The 22,500-nt window shown below is 39.7% G+C and overlaps 1 protein-coding gene across 3 annotated transcripts in view; it reads left to right on the top strand.

The window, feature by feature from the left end:
* The window catches only part of stox2a (storkhead box 2a), a 57,041-nt gene that overhangs the window by 9,262 nt on the left and 25,279 nt on the right, over positions 1-22,500 (top strand). The window contains exon 2 of one of the 3 annotated variants that reach the window (XM_060873242.1): positions 7,592-7,724. The exons of 1 other annotated variant lie outside the window; for it this stretch is intronic. Coding sequence is in view for 1 of the 2 variants with exons in the window: in XM_060873241.1 (XP_060729224.1) it covers positions 7,586-7,724 (139 nt within the window). In the remaining variant the exon portion in view is untranslated. Of the gene's footprint in view, positions 1-6,565; positions 7,725-22,500 lie in introns of those variants that run through there. One more of the 3 variants, XM_060873241.1, reaches the window with a different exon arrangement.

Raw genomic sequence — 22,500 nt, 5'->3', positions numbered from 1 at the left:
GGGCAGAGAGTGAGAAGATGGTGGCGGGGTTAGGGCAGAGAGTGAGAAGATGTGGCGGGGTTAGGGCAGAGAGTGAGAAGATGGTGGCGGGGTTAGGGCAGAGAGTGAGAAGATGTGGCGGGGTTAGGGCAGAGAGTGAGAAGATGTGGCGGGGTTAGGGCAGATGTTGGGAGAAGATGGTGGCGGGGTTAGGGCAGAGGGTGGGAAAAGATGGTGGCGGGGTTAGGGCAGAGGGTGAGAAGATGGTGACAGGGTTAGGGCAGAGAGGTGAGAAGATGGTGGCAGGGTTAGGGCAGAGAGGTGAGAAGATGGTGACAGGGTTAGGGCAGAGAGGTTAGAAGATGGTGGCAGGGTTAGGGCAGAGAGGTGAGAAGATGGTGGCAGGGTTAGGGCAGAGAGGTGAGAAGATGGTGGCAGGGTTAGGGCAGAGAGGTGAGAAGATGGTGGCGGTGTTAGGGCAGAGAGGTGAGAAGATGGTGGCAGGGTTAGGGCAGAGAGGTGAGAAGATGGTGGCAGGGTTAGGGCAGAGAGGTGAGAAGATGGTGGCAGGGTTAGGGCAGAGAGGTGAGAAGATGGTGGCAGGGTTAGGGCAGAGAGGTGAGAAGATGGTGGTGGGGTTAGGGCAGATGTTGGGAGAAGATGGTGGCGGGGTTAGGGCAGAGAGGTGAGAAGATGGTGGCGGGGTTAGGGCAGATGTTGGGAGAAGATGGTGGCGGGGTTAGGGCAGAGGGTGGGAAAAGATGGTGGCGGGGTTAGGGCAGAGGGTGAGAAGATGGTGACAGGGTTAGGGCAGAGGGTGAGAAGATGGTGGCGGGGTTAGGGCAGAGGGTGAGAAGATGGTGACAGGGTTAGGGCAGAGGGTGAGAAGATGGTGGCGGGGTTAGGGCAGAGGGTGAGAAGATGGTGACAGGATAAGGGCAGAGAGGAGGCAGGGTGTTGTTGGGGTGTTAAATGTGTACTTTATATGGTTTTAATCTTTTCATTTTATTTCTTTTTCTTTTTCTAAAAAAAACAATGTCCTTGTGATAAAAATGTTGCAGTTTGATTAGTAGTGTTTTATGAGCTGTTGCCACCTGCTGGTCTGGAGGTGCATCATAAGTTCTGGTCTTATGTAATGATCAAAGTTTTGTACATTCTGTACTTGTTAGCCACATGAACATTAGCTGGACTAAATTAGATGCCATACTGACTGATCGGCTGTAAAGTGAAACCAAATGTAAACAAAAATCTTTCCTCAGCACTTTAGAGACTCTTGTACATTTGTGTCATGTTTCTTGCTCAAAATCCCAGACTGCTTTTCTCAGTCAGGACACACACACACACACACACACACACACACACACACACACACACACATACTCCTATATAAGGCTTTAGCTGCAATCCAGTGAGCTCATCAGCGGTTGCCACCATGTTGCCATGGTTACGGCTGCTGTTGCGGCTTAGAGAGAAGATGGCTGTCGTGTGTGTGTTTTACTCCTCTTTCCTTTTGTATGAATGAACAGAGTAAGCTCAGCTGTATAGTCTCTCTTCCCTCACTGTCTGTCTCTCTCATGCTGTCTTTGTCTCTCTGTCTCCTGCAGTCTGTCTGTCCATCTCTCCATCTACCTGATGCTCTCCCTTTAACTCTTTTGCTTTCTTCCTAACTATCTGCCTGTCTGTCTGCCCCCCCGTCTCTCACTCTCTCACTCGCTATCTATCTATCTATCTATCTATCTATCTATCTATCTATCTATCTATCTATCTATCTATCTATCTATCTATCTATCTATGTCTCTGATTTATGACTGTCTGTCTGTATGTCTGTCTATCTGTCTCTGTCTCTCTCTTCAGGAGTGTATGTTAGACTTAGATGGAGTTCAGAGGCTGACAGACAGACAGACAGACAGACAGACAGACTGACTGACTGACTGACTGACTGAGACCGAAAGACAGACTGACTGACTGAGACAGACAGACTGACTGACTGAGACAGACAGACTGACTGACTGAGACAGACAGACAGACAGACTGACTGAATAAGACAGACTGACTGACTGACTGAGACAGACAGACTGACTGACTGAGACAGAAAGACAGACAGACAGACTGACTGACTGACTGACTGACTGAGACAGACAGACTGACAGACAGACAAACAGACAGACAGACTGACTGAGACAGACAGACAGACAGACTGACTGACTGACTGACTGAGACAAACAGACAGACTGACTGAGACAGACTGACAGACAGACAGACAGACATACTGACTGACTGACTGAGACAGACAGACTGACTGACTGAGACAGACAGACAGACAGACAGACTGACTGACTGACTGAGACAGACTGACAGACAGACAGACAGACATACTGACTGACTGACTGAGACAGACAGACAGACAGACAGACAGACTGACTGACTGAGACAGACAGACAGACTGACTGACTGACTGACTGACTGAGACAAACAGACAGACTGACTGAGACAGACAGACAGACAGACTGACTGACTGACTGACTGACTGAGACAAACAGACAGACTGACTGAGACAAACAGACAGACTGACTGACTGAGACAAACAGACAGACTGACTGACTGACTGACTGAGACAGACAGACAGACTGACTGACTGAGACAAACAGACAGACTGACTGACTGACTGACTGACTGACTGAGACAAACAGACAGACAGACTGACTGACTGACTGACTGACTGACTGAGACAAACAGACAGACTGACTGACTGACTGACTGACTGACTGACTGACTGAGACAAACAGACAGACTGACTGACTGACTGACTGACTGACTGACTGACTGACTGACTGACTGAGACAAACAGACAGACTGACTGACTGACTGACTGACTGACTGAGACAAACAGACAGACAGAGAAACCAAAACTCAAAATAGGAAACAGCAAAACTGAAAACTGCCCATTATTTAGAATATTCAGTTATAATAGTTCACTGTACAGTTGGAATAAAAACATAGTCCCCAATAGTGCACTATTTAGCAGGAGGTCCCTAGTGCACTAGTATAGGCAACACCATGTAGTGTACGTACGGCACGTGCTGTGACGTTCACTTTACTGTATGTGTATAATAAGAATAAAGAAGTATGATTGTATAAATATTGCGTGTGTGTGTGTGTGTGTGTAATCCGTACTAAACCCTACTGCTCTAACAGCTCTCTGCCTTTAGGTGGTGCTGTAGAGCTGAGAATGAACCACAGAGTTCGACCTGTTTTACTCACACTGTGTAAATATAAGATTTATGGAAAGTGAAGTTCTAGTGAAGTTCACACTAACGGTGACAAGATGACGTCATTTAAGAAGACACACAGTTACTAAAACTGGAACACACTCACATGACACCAATTCCATCAGCCTTTAGACACAGCAGGCTTCTTATTCAGTGAAAATGCAAAAAAGGTTCTGTGACGTGCACTAACCCTTCGAGGAGCCTGGAGAACACAGACCATATAAACAACAACAACAACAAGTATTATTATAAACAGCAGTAATATTATAAACACTATAAATACTAAAAGTAGTATTATAAACAGCAATATTAAAATCCTTATAACTAGTAAATAAACAAATAAATAGTAATAAACACAAACTACTGAAAGCCATATAACCATAAAAATAAATATTATAGCATAAGTTAAAACACAATAATAATAATCTAATTGAAATATCAATATAAAATGCAATTAGTACAAAAAATATTTTAATTATTGGTATTAATATTATTACTACTACTACCCACGGCTCTAAAAACAAATAAATAACTATAATAAAAATTATAAATTAACTTTTACACTTATAAAGTGTATCATAAATTAAAATCAACTTCTTTATTATTTTTCAGTATGTTAATTAGTTTATAATTTTAGAATTAAAAATTGTACAATTTATGTAATATTTATTTATTTATTTATTTATTTATTTATTCATTATTATAACATCTTTCAGCTGTATTATTAAATTAAACTCATTATTCACATTACTTAAATACAAAAAACTAAAATACAATAAATTGAACTAATAAAGAAACATCAGATGAATAAATGTTATGTAAGTAAAGAATAATAATAAATATTATGATAGCAAAAGTTATTTTGTAATGTGAAATAGTATAAAAATAATATAAATCAGATAAATAACAGCCATTAAATATCATCAAAATATAACATCTTGTCTGTAACCAACACACACACACACACACACACACACACACACACAAACACACACACACACAGTTTTGTAACTGGGGCGGTGTAACAGGGTCAGGAGGTGGAGTCTCTGTGATGTTTACAGCCTTTTAACTCCGCCCCTTTCTTGTATGCATGACATCAGCATTGTTAGCTGGTTCTTAGTGGTTCATAGACACGACACAAACATACTGAGCATTGAGTCTGCTGTGTGAGATTGGGATGCGACTGTAAACAAACTCTAGTGTGATACGGAGACAGAGCTGTGAAGTTAAACATTAAATATTAGAGTAAAACTAGGGGTGGGCATTATGCAAATTAGGTTCTTTTATCATCTTCATTATAATTTACTGAACCGGCACTTGTGATTTTCCTCTCTTAGAAAGTCATTACAGATGTTTACAGCTTCATAGATAGGAGTTTAAAAAAATCGTGTGCTTGTGATTTCAACAGATCAACTGTTTGTGATTTCAACAAACCCACAACAAAATCTAGCAAAATCAAACACTCCACGCAATCCTGGAGTGACTGCAACTTTGTGGGTCTTTGTGCAAAATTGTGTAATATTTTATATAAACGCTGATTTTCTACATCTCACCACGTGTGTAGTGATGAGTGGCAGTCGACTGTAAGTACTGCACAGAGCTCATTTGCATTCAGAAACACCCACAAAACTGCATATAAAGGCAAAGCTCGCAGAGCCGAAAGCACAAAACAGCTAGTAAACGGCAAGACTCAGGAATTATATTTGAGTGGAGTCAGACCACCAAAAAGTGGAAACATGTTTAGTACATCTTCCACATATACAGTACATACAGAGAATGGAAATTGCGTTACTCTCAGTCCCAAGGTGCATACAGATAATATTAACAATAGAAATTAAATAAAGCAGGGATATGGCAGATAAAGTGCAAGTGCAAATGAGCAGAGAAATGTTACACAAAGTGACTGGTGCATGCCATCGTATGTTAGTGGGAGGGGGAGTGGAAGGACCTGTGGATGTGGGGTCTGGAGGGATGGGGTGGGTTCATAGATCTATGGTGTCTGTGGCAGAAAAGGGAAGATATTAAATATTAAATATTTAATGTTTAATTACTGCCATTAAGGTAAAACGTTAAAAGAATTGTGTAACTGATATAATCACCACGTTCAGAAGCACGAGTACGATACAAACAAATGTACAGAAATGTAATGAATTTCTGTTTAAATGCACAAATGAATGATTTATTCATGAATCCTCATATAAATGAAGCAACTGAAGGGCAGGTAATAAATTTGTGGAATATTTTTAAAATTGGTAAAATTTATTTTTCAAAGTAAATTTTCAGTAATAAATCAGAAACACTTATAATGAAGCGTTTGGTGGTTCAGGCAGGAGGAATGAAGAAACCAGTAAGAAATGATGAAGTGTGTACTGTAGATGCTCATGGACAGTGGATCGGATGGTGATGACATTTCAGTGTGTCACAACTGAAACATGGTGGACTGAAATCCTGAGTCCAGCATTTTATTATCTTCTGTGTAACTGACGACCCTGACTCCAGTCCTGCTGGTTCACTCTGGAGCAACACACTGGGAGGTAAAGCTATCTGCCCTCTTCCACAGACATGAGCTCGTGGAAGCCTGAGATTGTTTAGTGTCACTATGTATATAGATCCTTCTAGCTACTTAGCTAATGATTTAAAACCTAACATGGAATTTACACTCGAAACGTGGCATTTATTTAGTCTTCACATATATTTTCCTGGGGGGTCGAGGGCTTGTCAGTGTTTTTAAGTGCAGTTCACCTCACAGACATAAGAGGGCGATGAAAATGACATACTGCTGCTTTAATCAGAGGGAGAGAGAGAGAGAGAGTGAGAGAGAGAGACCAAGACACATTCAAAGAGAAAGAGAGTAAAAGAGTCAAGGAGAGAGAGAGAGTGAGAGAGAGAGAGAGAGAGAGAGAGAGAGATGCAACGGGCAGAGAGAAAGAAAGAGAGTTGGGAGAAATATACTTTGTTAAAGAAAAACTGAGAGAAAGTAAACATGATACAGAGTGATAGAGCAAGAGACAACTAAAAAGAGAAACAGAGAGAGGGAGCATGGGGTTAATAAAATCCCTCGTTTCAGAAACCATCAGCAGTTTTTTTTCAGGTGTTCCTGAATAAGATAAGTTTGGCATGAACGATATTTTCATATAATTTATTTCCCTTTTTAAATCTGTTATTATTTCTTTTCTCATTTGCCACACAAACTGTCCATCCCTTCATCTCTCAATCTCCTCCTCCCCTCCCTCCCTCGGTCTCTCTCTCTCTCTCTCTCTCTCTCTCTCTTTCTGTCAGACGTGTGCACTCACACTCAATCGCTCGGTCTCCCGCTCCCCCCTCATTCCCCATCCTCTCTCTCTCTCTCTCTCTCTCTCTCTCTCTCTCTCTCTCTCTCTCTCACACACACACACACACACACACACACACTCACACATACACACACACTCACACATACACACACACCCTATCAGCGGAAGGTGCTGGCAGTAGCAGCAGAGGAAGAAGGGATGCAGGCGTGTGAATGAATATGTGTCCTCCTTCAGCGTGGATTTACTGAACAAAAGAGGAGCATCGTCTCTCTTTTTATTTCAGCCTCCATCTTTTTTCTCCTCTGTCTCTCATCCTTTGGCTTGTGGGTGCTGGTGCTGCTGTTGGTCTTGTTGTTTTTCGAAGGCTGGAGGAGGACGGAGGACGAGTGCCCCTGCCTTCTGTTTCCTGCTTCTCATTTGCGCTCGCTCAGTGTTTTTCGAGGTCGCCTCCTCCTCGAGGATTGCACTCGTTTTTTCGTGTTCTCTCTTTCCCAGCGGAGGCCTTTTGTCTCGGTGCGGCGTTGAACGGAGCTATTGTTGGACACACAGGCCTCGCGCTGCTCTCTCTCTCTCCCTGTTTCTCCCCCTCTCTCTCTCTCTCTCTCTCTCTCCCTCTCTCTCTCTCTCTCTCTCTCCCTCTCTCCCTCCGCAGTATCCTTCCCTCCCTCCCTCCCTCCCTCCCTCTTACTCCATCCTCTCATTCCGAGGCACCTTGCTTAAATCCAGTATCCATCCTTCTGTCCATCATTCTTAATGTGTGTTCTGCGGAGCGTGTATCCCGATGTTTGCTTCGGGTCATCCAGATTGGCTCAAGCCGAGCCTGTGCTTCGATCCTAGTGTGTGTGTGCATGTGTGTGTGTGCGAGTGTGTGTGAAGAAACCATGCATCTAGCCTGATGCCAGGACCGGGGTGCCCCATTCCAATGTGGGAGGACTAAAGTGTCACATCTGCACCCCCCCTTCCTCCCTACCCCTTACCCCATTACCCCCTTTCTCCCTCACCCCCTTTTTGCCCCTTTCCCATCCTGTCCCCTCCAACGCAACGATGAAGAAAACACGCAACCTGCGGCGGGCATGGCCCGGTCCGGACGGACCCGATTTGGGCTCCGATCGTGACAAGGACTACCGGCTCCACAAGCACTTCCCCCCTTCTCTCCCCCCTCTTGCGCCCTACATCGCTCAAGGTGGGTGCAACTTATATTAGCCTAGCATCCATAAAAAGAATCAATAAATATATACGGGAGTGTATATGCTCACCTAACTCTCATCTATTAATGAAAAAAACATTAACATATTATTCTGTTCTTGTTTTTCCTTACACACACACATTCATAGCCTGCTAGCGTCCTGGCATTGTAGCCTCTAGCTCTGGTATCTGGGCCTGGTTCGGTTTTTCTCTACTAGAGTGTGTATGTTACACGGAAGGGGTGTGTGAGGTGATGTTCAAGTCTTTCCTGAGTGACATCAAGGTGTAGAGATAAGATAATAAGAGGGAAAAAACACAGGAAGCATATAAACCCTCATCCTCCATTTTGGTCCTTGGCTTGGGAATTACATCACCGAGGTTGTGGATAAAAATTCAGGCTGCTAGCCTCCGTGTTCTCGCCTGAGCTTCTTTTCATGACTAGGATGAAAATGAGAGCAGAGAGACAGAAAAAAGATATTTAGTAAGAGTCACAGAGAGAGAAAGAGACAGAGAGAAGGGGGGAAAACCGAGTGGTGAGGGAACTAGCGTCCGTTTTTTCCCTCCATTTTGGTGATGGCTGCGTCGTCCTGGTGTGTGTTAGCGTAGGACAGTTGGGTTGATTAGCATCGGCAGTGGTGCGGCGACAAAACTCAGTGTCAAACATCACTTTGGTCTGTTAAAGAGAAGGAAGAATAAAGAGAGAGACAGAGAAGAAAAGGAGAATCTGCTCCGTGTCTCTGTTTTCTCTGTGTCTCACTGTACACTTCAATCTCCGTTTTTGTTAGCATAATGTGTGTGTGTTAGCATGTGGCGGTGTGTAAGTGTAGTAGTGTGTGTATCCGCGTGTGCTGCCACAGAGAGGGTGGGTGGAGAGAGTTAGCCTAGCTGACGTCGTTAGCTTCCAGGCTAACCCTCTGCGCACTTGCTGCTAGCATGCTAGACACAAAGTCGATGTCGTAGTGCAGTGTAGTCTTAGTTACCATCTTTTTGTATTTTGTCATTTTTCTTATTGGCGAGATCAATTCCAACGAGAGGATTGTTTAGAAGTTGTAGGCTCTGTGCTAGCATTGCGTATAAAATTCCAACACTGTAACATATCATACTTCTTCAGTCTAACTGAAGAGTGTATTAATTAATTCATTTTAATTTTTTTAGTAAATTTTTATTTTTTGGCAAATAAAAAAGACAGGATCTGTTTTTATGGTTTGGGCCTTTGCAGTGTTTTGTTCGAAGCAGTACGTGTTGAGAATAAAACTTTTTATTTTGAAGTATTGTATTGAATAATTTGTTATTTGATTGATCATGAGGTGATGTTTCTGTTGTTTTATGTTCTGTATTTTGTGACTAAAAATCTTCTGCTTCACATTTCCTTTGCAGCACATTAGATCACATTTGCATGATACAGGACTAACAAAAAAAGGGCTAGAAGTGCATTTCATTCACTCAGTGTTAAATATCACCTCATGAACTGAATAGTAAGCAGGCTAATCACAAACTAGCATCACTGTTAACAGGGTATGGCATGATCTAGCACTAAGCAATGCTAGTTTGTCTGTTAGCCATTCTCTGTAATGCTAGTTTGTCTGTTAGCCATTCTCTATAATGCTAGTTTGTCTGTTAGCCATTCTCTATAATGTTAGTTTGTCTGTTAGCCATTCTCTATAATGCTAGTTTGTCTGTTAGCCATTCTCTATAATGCTAGTTTGTCTGTTAGCCATTCTCTATAATGCTAGTTTGTCTGTTAGCCATTCTCTATAATGCTAGTTTGTCTGTTAGCCAGTCTCTGTAATGCTAGTTTGTCTGTTAGCCATTCTCTATAATGCTAGTTTGTGTGTGACTGAAAAGGTTCTGTTTTGTAGCACAATTGAGCAACACTCAAGCATAAAAAATATAAAATGAATATTAGACACGTTTTGACTCCTTGTCCTACAGAAACGTTTTAGGGATGAATTATTATACAAAATACAAAATATTATCTCATAAACGATACAGTAACAAAAGATTTTCTGACAAATAACAGACCTAGCTATATAGCTACAAAACTAGCTATAGATGTAAAACCAAATTTTGTGTATTAGCTGTTCACTAGTTCATGTTAGTTATTTAATAGGAGGTAATGTTATAACGAAATGTTACACATTGTTTTTCCTTTGTAGCTAATTGTCCAACCAAAAGACTTAAAGTGCTTGTTTACCGCCGTTTCATGACATACTATTTTTATATCTTTTTGTATTTCAGATACGTTCTGACAGAAAATGATAAATTAGCTGATTTTTATACCTTGTTGCTTTTTGTAAAATTAAGCTTTACTTAAGGCTTGAGTCTTAGCCTGATTACTTCAGTGTTAGTCCATAGTTTATGGGTTTGTTCCCTGTCCCTGGCTAGTTTATTAGCAAGTTTACTGTCATGTTCATGCAGCATTTCTATTGTAAAATGTATATTTTTGTACATTTCTGTTGTATTTTGATACTAAGTTGATGGTTAGTCTGTACCGTACAGCTAGTTTGTTGGTTAGCCAGTACAATGTAATGTTAGTTACTGCTTAATCTTGTTTAATATAATGCTAGTTCATTGGTTAACATGTTTAATGAAAAGCTAGGTTGTGGATTAACCTAAATACAATAACACTGGTTTGTGTGTCAGTTTGTCATAATGCTAGCTTGTGGTTTACATTCGTTATGGTATAATTTATGTGTTTACTGTGTCAGTGTCAGTTTACTGTGTGTTACCCAGTAAACTACTGTATAACGCTACTATCTTCATTTTGATGCAATTTTGCCTGTTATTGTGAAATGCTAATATGCCATGCTAATAGCTTGTTTACTATAATTCTGGTTAATATGGAACGTTTATTTTTTTTATGCCAGTTAAAAATTAGTTGTAATTTGTATGATTTGAAATTTGTAGTTAGCCTGTTCATTGTAATGTTAGCTGGTGCTTAGCCTCTTTGCTGTAATTCTAGTTAACAGTCTCGTTAATGTTTTCTTTGCTGCAAGTTCATGGATTAATTTTATTACTTAACATGGTGGTTGTTCCTGTGGATGCTTGCTTTCGGGATTATTTTACCTTCACATTAGCAATGACAAAGTAAGATTTGAAGTCAGATTTCTTAGGAAAGTTTTTTTTAGGAATTTCAGGAAAAAGTTATCCTGACATACACAAGCTGTCATTAAATGTTTATAAAGACACTACAAAGAACACACCTAGTGAGTGTATGTAGATAGTCCAGTTACCTTCTTTTGCTAATCAAGTCAAAGCTAGTAATGAAACAGAGCGTGTGAATAAAAAACACCAAACCCAGTTTACACTGTTGAAGTTTGTGTTAAAAGATAGCTATTACCTTGTGAAAAAAATAGCTTAATATAATAATAATAAATCTTCGTTAAATCTTCGTTTTTCTAATCATCACTTCTTTTTTGTTATGCACAGCTTAGTAGCATCATTAGATCTGCCTTTTGTGTGTGCCTGTAAGTGTGTTTGTGTGTGTGTGTTCAGGGTCTCCTTTGTGAAACATGAATGCCAGCTGTGTGTACACACTCCTCACCTATACAGCAGCCTTGTGCATCTCCTCGCTCTCTAAACCTCATCATGCCAATATTATTTATTTTTCCTATCATCATTTGATTGCTGAGACAGTTTGCCTTCTTATATTAAAAGAACCAGAGTGTGTGTGTGTGTGTGTGTGTGTGTGTGTGTGTGTGTGTGAATTTGTGTCTGTGTGTGTGTTTACACAGTAGACATTTATTGCAGGATCGGATCACTGGTACTGTGGACAGATTATTGTTTGACATCATAATCGGTGTGTGTGTGTGTGTGTAGGTGTGTGTCCCGGGAATCAGTTATATGATACTGTTTGATAAATTATATGACGTGGTCTCAGTAGTATTACTATATTATTATTAGACATTTCTATTACTTTTTGTGAATGAAAACTATCACAAAGTGTTACTTTTATCACTTAAGTAATCCATTATTTAAGTGCTTAATTTTCTGCATATCTATAAAGTGATAGTTGTGTGTGACTTTTTTTAACATAAAAGTCACACACACACACACACACACACTCACATATACACACTGTCCCAGCTGCAGTAGAGCCTGTGATTTAGGCGTGGGAGAAAAAGGAGGCCACGGTGGTGCATTAATAGCCGAGCCTCTGTAGTAACATGCGTAAAAGAGGGAATGTGGGAGGGATGGAGGGAGGGATAATAGAGAACAGGGATAGTGAGGAAGGGAGGGAGGGAAAGAGAGAGAGACCAATATGTGTAACTGCAATCTCCACCTTGTCAGCTACCGTTTGCAGTTTTTGACCCATTGCAACATTAGAGACATCTTAAATCTACACTTTACTCTTTTTCTGCTAAAACAGAGTTCACACCAAACACGAGTCCAATTCACCTGACTGACTGAAGGGAAAAAGATGGCGGACATGAATAACACTTCATTTCATGTCTTGTGTCCTTTTTCCTTCTGTAAAATCTGTAAATCGAGTTTGTAAATCGCTAAAAAATGAGCAGCAGATTCTAATTAATGTAATTAATCCAAAAACGTAATGGTGTTGATGGAAGTTTTAATCTGCATTACCTGTGTCTCAGATGGTGTCCTGTGCATTATAGAATATTGTGATCTAATCTAACTGTATGGAATTCTGAATGTGTACAGAATACTGAAGTTCCACTAATATTGAGACAATACAAACTTCTATAGGGCAGGCAATACTACTAAAGTGTAGGGAATACTGCAGTACACGTAATCATATAGTGTATGGAATACTGTACTGTAGGGAATACTGTAGTGCAGGTTATAGAATAGTGTATGGAATACTGTACTGTAGGGAATACTGTAGTGCAGGTTATAGAATAGTGTATGGAATACTGAAGTGTAGGGAATACTGTACTGTACTGAATATTTAAAGCATTTGGCAGACAGAACTGTAGTGCATGTAATAGTATGGTATATGGAAAACTTAAGTGTGGGTAATAGTTTACAGTTTACATAATAGTAAAGTGTAAGGAATACTGTACTGTAGGGAATACTGTGGTGCATTTGATAGTATGATGTATAGAATACTGTAGCATAGAGAATACTGAAGTGTAGGGAATACTGTCACTTAGAGAATACTGTAGCATAGAGAATACTGAAGTGTACGGAATACTGTAGCTTAGAGAATACTGAAGAGTAGGGAATACTGTAGCTTAGAGTATACTGAAGTGTAGGGAATACTGTAGCTTAGGGAATACTGTAGCTTAGAGTATAATGAAGTGTAGGGTATACTGTAGTTTAGGGAATACTGTAGCTTAGAGAATACTGAAGAGTAGGGAATACTGTAGCTTAGGGAATACTGTATCTTAGAGTATAATGAAGTGTAGGGAATACTGTAGCTTAGAGAATATTGAAGTGTAGGGAATACTGTAGCTTAGAGTATACTGAAGTGTAGGGAATACTGTAGCTTAGAGAATACTGAAGAGTAGGGAATACTGTAGCTTAGAGAATACTGAAGTGTAGGGAATACTGTAGCTTAGGGAATACTGTAGCTTAGAGTATAATGAAGTGTAGGGAATACTGTAGCTTAGAGAATACTGAAGAGTAGGGAATACTGTAGCTTAGAGAATACTGAAGTGTAGGGAATACTGTAGCTTAGGGAATACTGTAGCTTAGAGTATAATGAAGTGTAGGGAATACTGTAGCTTAGAGAATATTGAAGTGTAGGGAATACTGTAGCTTAGAGTATACTGAAGTGTAGGGAATGCTGTAGCTTAGAGAATACTGAAGTGTAGGGAATACTGTATCTTAGAGAATACTGAAGTGTAGGGAATACTGTAGCTTAGAGAATACTGAAGTGTAGGGAATACTGTAGCTTAGGGAATACTGAAGTGTACGGAATACTATCGCTTAGAGAATACTGAAGTGTAGGGAATACTGTCGCTTAGAGAATACTGAAGTGTAGGGAATACTGTCGCTTAGAGAATACTGAAGTGTAGGGAATACTGTAGCTTAGGGAATACTGAAGTGTAGGGAATACTGTCGCTTAGAGAATACTGAAGTGTAGGGAATACTGTCGCTTAGAGAATACTGTACTGTAGGGAATACTGTGGTGCATTTGATAGTATGGTGTATAGAATACTGTAGCATAGAGAATACTGAAGTGTACGGAATACTGTAGCTTAGAGAATACTGAAGAGTAGGGAATACTGTAGCTTAGAGAATACTGAAGTGTAGGGAATACTGTAGCTTAGGGAATACTGTAGCTTAGAGAATACTGAAGAGTAGGGAATACTGTAGCTTAGAGTATACTGAAGTGTAGGGAATACTGTAGCTTAGAGTATACTGAAGTGTAGGGAATACTGTAGCTTAGGGAATACTGTAGCTTAGAGTATAATGAAGTGTAGGGTATACTGTAGCTTAGGGAATACTGTAGCTTAGAGAATACTGAAGAGTAGGGAATACTGTAGCTTAGGGAATACTGTATCTTAGAGTATAATTAAGTGTAGGGAATACTGTAGCTTAGAGAATACTGAAGTGTAGGGAATACTGTAGCTTAGAGTATACTGAAGTGTAGGGAATACTGTAGCTTAGAGAATACTGAAGTGTAGGGAATACTGTATCTTAGAGAATACTGAAGTGTAGGGAATACTGTAGCTTAGAGAATACTGAAGTGTAGGGAATACTGTAGCTTAGGGAATACTGTATCTTAGAGTATAATGAAGTGTAGGGAATACTGTAGCTTAGAGAATACTGAAGTGTAGGGAATACTGTAGCTTAGAGTATACTGAAGTGTAGGGAATACTGTAGCTTAGAGAATACTGAAGTGTAGGGAATACTGTATCTTAGAGAATACTGAAGTGTAGGGAATACTGTAGCTTAGAGAATACTGAAGTGTAGGGAATACTGTAGCTTAGAGTATACTGAAGTGTAGGGAATACTGTAGCTTAGAGAATACTGAAGTGTAGGGAATACTGTATCTTAGAGAATACTGAAGTGTAGGGAATACTGTAGCTTAGAGAATACTGAAATGTAGGGAATACTGTAGCTTAGGGAATACTGAAGTGTACGGAATACTGTCCCTTAGAGAATACTGAAGTGTAGGGAATACTGTCGCTTAGAGAATACTGAAGTATAGGGAATACTGTCGCTTAGAGAATACTGAAGTGTAGGGAATACTGTAGCTTAGGGAATACTGAAGTGTAGGGAATACTGTCGCTTAGAGAATACTGAAGTGTAGGGAATACTGTATCTTAGAGAATACTGAAGTGTAGGGAATACTGTAGCTTAGAGAATACTGAAGTGTAGGGAATACTGTAGCTTAGGGAATACTGAAGTGTACGGAATACTGTCGCTTAGAGAATACTGAAGTGTAGGGAATACTGTCGCTTAGAGAATACTGAAGTATAGGGAATACTGTCGCTTAGAGAATACTGAAGTGTAGGGAATACTGTAGCTTAGGGAATACTGAAGTGTAGGGAATACTGTCGCTTAGAGAATACTGAAGTGTAGGGAATACTGTAGCTTAGGGAATACTGAAGTGTACGGAATACTGTCGCTTAGAGAATACTGAAGTGTAGGGAATACTGTAGCTTAGAGAATACTGAAGTGTAGGGAATACTTTAGCTTAGAGAATACAGAAGTGTAAAGAATACTTCACTGTAGGGAATATTGCAGTGCACATTATAGTATAGTGTATGGAATACTGAAGTGTAGGAAATACTGTAGTGCATGTAATAGTGTAGTGTATGGAATACTGAAGTGTAGAGAATACTCTAGCATAGCAAATACTGTAATACTGAAATTTAAGTAATTCTGTATAGATATCTGAAGTTTATAATAGTGAAGCAGCTCTAATATTCTAATGTATTGAATACAGAAGTGTAGGGAATACAAAAGTGTTTGGAATGCTGTATTTGATGAAATACACTAGTGTATAGAATGGTGTAGTTTATAGAATATTGATGTGTATGTAATACCGTACTGTATAGAATAATGTAGTGTAAGGAACATTGTATTGTATGGAATTCTGAAGAGAAAGAAACACCGTTGTACAGTAATTAGAATAGTGTATGGAATACTGAAATGTAAGGATTACTGATGAGTATGTAATACTGTAGTGTAGGTCGAGCCTGTAAACATGTCTTAAGCTTTGGGGGATCAAACCATTTGGCAGGGGTGGAGGGCACAGATAGGTCTATTTGTAAGATGACACGGTGGTCAAGAAATAAATTACTTCCACATAATTATTCCACATAATCATACTCATGTTGTTCCAAACCTGTATGCTGTTGTACTGTAGTATATGGAACACCATACTGCACGGAATACTGAAATAATTCCCACTACGTAAATAAATACTATTATAATGTAGGAAATAAAGTTCTGTATAGAATACTAAAGTGTAGGGAAGGTTGTTGTGTAGATAATACTGTAGTGTGTGGAATACTGAAGTGTATGGAATATTGTAGTCTAGATAATATTATAGTATAGGTAATAATATAGTGTATGGAATACTGAAGTTTACAGAATATTGTAGTATAAATAATAATATAGTGTATGGAATACTGAACTGAATGGATTCTTGAAGTGTTACTAATATTATAGCGCCTGTACAGTAATACCGAAGCGTTTGGAATATCAGTAATATCAAATAATTATTTCGGCCACACTTTTGTGACCAATTTAACAATCCTTGATGGACCTTTAGATCTAAAAATGCAAATAACAGACCAGATTTCTTTTACTCATCACCTCCTGTTATAAATTTGTTAAAAAAGAGTTTTTAAGGTGAAGTGAATCTGTCACTATGAGACTCATTTTGTCAAGATTATGCTAGCTTTCACATATCGCAAAGAATCTTTTCAGTAATCCAAGTTTCTCGTCGCTTTTTGATTTTTTTTGTTTGTTTTTCTTGGTGATTAACAAGCTGATTCTCAAATTCGAACACTTCTGTCTTATACTTTACTCAAATGAGCTGAATATCTCTGTAATATAAACAGAGGCAATTGAAAACAAGGACACAGTGCTAAGCTAGCGAATGGGTGAACCTCAGGATTTAGCTAGCTGCAGTAGCATAGAGCCAAAAACAAATATATACACGATAAAGTAAAGGTACAATCTGAGTTTAAATGGCATAGAACTGTCAAAAATAACAACTTTTATATCATATTGCTAGTACATTACTTAGAAACGGCTTATAAGACCTAAAATTACACTAAAAATACACTTAGCGCTGACAGAAATTCGGTGGATTCTGACATTTTGAAGATTTTGAGAGAGATATTGTCTTATAGGTTGTCTTTAAATAAAACAGTAGAAATCTATTGTTTTATGTAAAGACGATCTGTAAGATAACATTTCTCTTGATTTATTTAGTTTGTTTTTTAATAGAATTAAATGGTCTAAAATGCCTCATATGAAGCCAGTTGTGCATCTTATGCATATGTGAGTGTGAGTGTGTGTGTGTGTGTGTGTGTGTGTGTGTGTGTGTGTGTGTGTGTGTGTGTGTGTGTTGTGTCTTTCTACTGCAGGAGTTTTTTTTTTTTTTTTTTTTACTTTTTTTACTGAAACATCTTCAAAACCAGTGAATGTGCAGCAGATATGTTTTATTAATTGTGTTATATGCAGGCACTCTGTCCTCATTACTGTGTGTGTGTTTGTGTGTGTCTGTTTGTCTGTGTGTGATGGATGAAGCCTAATTTTGACAAAAAAATATGTAAATGTTAGTAATGCAATAATTTAAAATGATTTAAAACATGGGGTTTTCTGGAGACAGGTGTTAGTTGTCTAGTAAGTCTTCAGCAAGAATATCTATGATCTTATGGTCCAGACAGACAGACAGACAGTCAGACAGACAGGTAGTCAGACAGACAGACAGACAGACAGGTAGTCAGACAGACAGGTAGTCAGACATACAGGTAGTCAGACAGACAGGTAGTCAGTCATACTGTATAGCTCAATTCTAACATATTAAATGCCTGCTGAAAGCTGATTGGCTGATGGATGTCATGTTGTTAGAAGATTCCAGATTTAAGATGGGGAAACCTTCAGCTTAAAACACTGAGTGATGTGTGATGAAGCAGAGATACTGTTTGTTATCCCTGAATTCGATTATTTTCACATCCTGAAAAGTTTTATTTCCTTTTAAACTACAGCAAAGCACAAAGCATGAACTGAAGATTCCGGAAAACAAAGGCACTGAATCGAGACTTCTCCATATCAAGAAAGCAACATGTTTTTAACGCATTTATGCAAAGCTTCTCCTGATCAAGTCCATGTGAGTGAGCTGTATAAACATAATCCTGTGACTTGCAGCTGACCAATCAGAATCCAGGATTCACCACCACTGTGGTTTAATCGCCTTTGATTGTAATGATGATTGGAGCACTGTGTTTGTATGTGTGTGTGTGTGTGTGTGTGTGTGTGTGTGTGTGTGTGTGCTCAACAGTCAATAATCAAACACACACCCCCAATGATTTCAGCTTGTACTAATCTAGTTAGCTCATTAACACATGAAAAAGCTGCTGAACTTCATCTTTTGTAAACACAAAGTGGAATAAAATGTCGGAAAAGAATTACAAAGTGTTCTCCAAATGATGTTGATGTCTTTTTGTGTGTTTTTTTAAAGTAAGCTTGCTTTCCACTCTAAATATCGCCAAGACGACCAAAGCAATTCGACAAAGTTCTGTAGGTGTGAGAAAACATTTGATTAACTCTGATACGATGCTCTCCTTAAAGCCACCAGTAATGTGACGCCAAACCCAAAAGGTCAAATGAAGTGTGTATGTTCGAGCGAGTGATCATATATCATATGTGTAACATAACCACATTACCAGGCTACATTCCTGACACTCTTGCACACTGAGCTGTGATGCTCCGTGCGAGCGAAGCGTTTAAAACTTGGAAATGCAGATAAAATAAGATTCCCATGACTTTCAGCCTAAAAAACAAATGCAGGAAGATGCTGGAGTAATAAACGTGAGTGACATCCTTCCTCCTGTGGAAGTGAAGACACGTGAGCAGCGGAGACGTGTTCATGGAAGCTCATCAGAAGGATGTTAGGGGACAAATGTCTATTTAAATTCCATATTTTTTGATTCATAACAGTGCAGTTTTCACTGTTTCAGTTTTTCAGAATAAGATTCTGCAGATTTCTTCCAAAACGTGTCGTGTAACATCACAGCCAATCAGCCAATAGCCTTTGAGATTCACATTAGTACAGTGCTTACAGAAACTGGTTGGAGATTAAAAGAAGAATCTTTTGCTTGTGAGTTCAAGTATTCAAAAAGTTTTCTGCAAAAAGAAAACAAAAAAAAAAACAACACACACACAGCACAAGTCGTGGGGAAGTCGTGGTCTAATGGTTAGAGAGTTTGACTCCCAACCCTAAGGTTGTGGGTTCGAGTCTCGGGCCGGCAATACCACGACTGAGGTGCCCTTGAGCAAGCCACCGAACCCCCCCCAACTGCTCCCCGGGCGCCGCAGCATAAATGGCTGCCCACTGCTCCGGGTGTGTGTTCACGGTGTGTGTGTGTTCACTGTTGTGTGTGTGTGTGCACTTTGGATGGGTTAAATGCAGAGAACGAATACTGAGTATGGGTCACCGTACTTAGCCGTATGTCACATCACTTTCACTTCAAAAAAATGCAAATTTTCTTTCAAAAATGCAACATTTCTCAAATCTCCGATTTGCTCATTATGGATAAATACAAACACATTTAAATATAACTAATATTAATCTTGAATTGTGTATTAAATGAATCTTTATATTATTCTTTATAATAACCTTTTGTTCTATGTTTATGTTCCGTAAAGCTGCTCTGAGACAACGCCAATTGTAAAAAACGCTATACAAATAAACTTGAATTGAATTGAATTGAATTGTTAATATCAGGTGTGAATGCGGCGTGTTGGGTGTGAATCAGATTCTTGTCTGCTTGTTTGTTAAGTCGTTTACAGGTAAATATACGAGGTGTGGGTTTGATTTGACTCGTACTCTAACATCCAGCTCCTTACTCATTGGCTTGTTGACCTCTGTGTGACTCTTCTATTAGGTAACTGATCTGTTCGTGTTTGAAAGATCCAGTATGTAAATGTGACTGCCGTGTGACCCGTGTGTTAAGTCTCTCATGTGTAAATCTGACTTGAGTTTGACTCCTGGAGGTTCGTGCTGGATGTAAGTAGGACAGCGTGAGGAAGTTTAAACACTCGTCACACACAGCTCTGCGTGAGCTGCTGTGCAGACACCGTGAACCGCAGATGAACTCCAGCTGCAGTAGGTCTGATGAAAGAGTGAGAGAGAAGCAGACAGAAAAGAAAGGAATAGATCAGGAGCGTGTGTTTGTCTGATCCGTCCACGTTGTCGAGTGTGTGTCGGCTCGCTTCTCTGATCATTTCGGTGTACTCTGCTACTCTTTCATATTTTATGTTGCTGTGGTTTTGCTGAAGCAGATCTGGACCAAGAGCGTACGTCGTTCTGATCGTCTGAGATCGGCTCCTGATTTCCCGAGTGGCAGAATTAATGACTTTAGAACATGAAGCTAAATAGAAAAAAAAAACTTTTCTGAAGTTTGCTAACAAGCTGAAACTGACGTCATACCAGCAAAGTAGTTTAAAAAAGTGAACAAATCTCACTGGTTCATGGCAGGAGATGATATTTTGACTATTTGGGGTATTATGAAAGTTATAGTGACGTGACATACGGCTAAGTACGGTGACATACTCAGAATTTGTTCTCTGCATTTAACCCATCCAAAGTGCACACACACACAGCAGTGAACACACACACACCGTGAACACACACCCGGAGCAGTGGGCAGACATTTATGCTGCGGCGCCCGGGGAGCAGTTGGGGGGGTTCGGTGCATTGCTCAAGGGCACCTCAGTCGTGGCCAGCCCGAGACTCGAACCCACAACCTTAGGGTTAGGTGTCAAACTCTCTACCCATTAGGCCACGACTTCCCCTTGTACCCTGTATGTGTGTACAGGAGTGCTGTCAGTTTCTCTGCGTCACATTCGAGTGCAGCATTTAGCATTGTTGCTAACATTGCTCTCTTCACCAGTCTATTCAGAGTCATGGTAATTGTCTTTCTGCTTCTCTCTTTCTATCCCTTTGTCCTTCTCTGAGTCACTCGTTCTCTGAGATGATGTCATCTCAAACGTGTAAGCGGTGTTAGCCGCTAACACGCAGACCTTGAATGAACACGGGCTGAATTTCCCAAGAAGCTTAAATAAATAATAGATTTACTTTTTATTGTTATGGAAGATCGTCGCAGCCGGTTTATGATTTTATAAAGTGATTTATTCGTGTTCCACATTAATTTAGCTTTACACGACATCAGCTTATTGAACTAGGATATCGTCGCTGTCGGGCGGAATCCTCGTATCTCCAAAACTGTTATTTTTGAGGAAATTAAAAAAACGCCGTACCTTATCTGCAGTGCACAGGATTTAGTCCGCGTTGCAGTGGATTGTCTTGCGCTAAATTCCTGTCCTCAGACGAGCACCAGAACTAGCGGGGGTCAAGATTTTTTTTTCTTTGAGCCCAGTGTTTTGAAGACATTTACCTCAGAAGACGTGTTGATTCGTTGCGACTCTTCTTGAGGAGAAATATGCCGTGAAGCTCTCCCATGGAGTGAGGAAGAGGTGGACAGTTGAAGTGTCCAATGGAGTTATGAGATTTGCGCTCAAGCTATTTTCAAGACTTTAGATTGGTTAATAACAAAAACCAATACAGTAAAAATAACAGACCCACGTGGGGACTGTCCAATAGCATCCATATGTGAAAAAATATGAAATTGACCAAATTTGGACATACGAGGTTTCCGCCCGACAGTGACGATATGGTTTTTACAGTAATCGTTCGGTTCCGTGGACACGTATGGCGGACAATCTACGCAACTGGAGTATAAACGAAAGCAATCGATGAGACGGTGAAGATTTCTGTAAGGAGATTTCTGTTTATTTCTCGATGACAGAAGGAGTCTCCAGTGTCAGAGATCTGTAACACTCTGAGGTGAAGAGAGAGAATAAAGTGAGGCTGGTGAGGGAAAGTCTGTTTCTAGCCGCTATAACATGAGTGACACCAGGAATTCTCTCGTTTCTCAGACGTCCACGATGTTAGCGTAACTTTCCGCAGTGTCAGTGTGACGTGGATGAGTAAAATATTGTAATATTTACTGAATTGTGTTGGTATAAAGAGAACAGACGTGTTGTTATATAAGAAAATACTGATCTCAGCTCATCTCAGGTGATGACTGTAAGTTCACAGAACACGTTTGTGTGGTGTTTATTATCTGAGGTGATAATTACGGTGGCCGGGAAGTGCAAAACACATTAACAAATTAGAAAACAAATTAACAAATACCAAAACAAATTAACAAATCCCAAAACAAATTAACAAATCCCAAAACACATTAACAAATCCCAAAACAAATTAACAAATCCCAAAACACATTAACAAATCCCAAAACACATTAACAAATCCGAAAACAAATTAACAAATCCCAAAACACATTAACAAATCCCAAAACAAATGAACAAATCCCAAAACAAATTAACAAATCCGAAAACACATTAACAAATCCGAAAAAAAAAATTAACAAATCCCAAAACACATTAACAAGTCAGACAACCAATCAGAAGAGGTTGGTATAGTTTGTGAATGGAAACTTAGAATCATCGGACGAGACACCTGTCATTCACCTTTATATCTTTAATGACAGGTGTCTTGTCCAATGATCGGTAAGTTTCCCTTCACAAACTATACCTACCGCTTCCGGGTTGTCTGA

The sequence above is a fragment of the Tachysurus vachellii genome, chromosome 6 (genome assembly GCF_030014155.1).
Source record: "Tachysurus vachellii isolate PV-2020 chromosome 6, HZAU_Pvac_v1, whole genome shotgun sequence".
NCBI lineage: Eukaryota > Metazoa > Chordata > Actinopteri > Siluriformes > Bagridae > Tachysurus > Tachysurus vachellii.
Note: the sequence above shows the minus strand (reverse complement) of the source record. Positions and strands in the feature narration are given on the sequence as shown.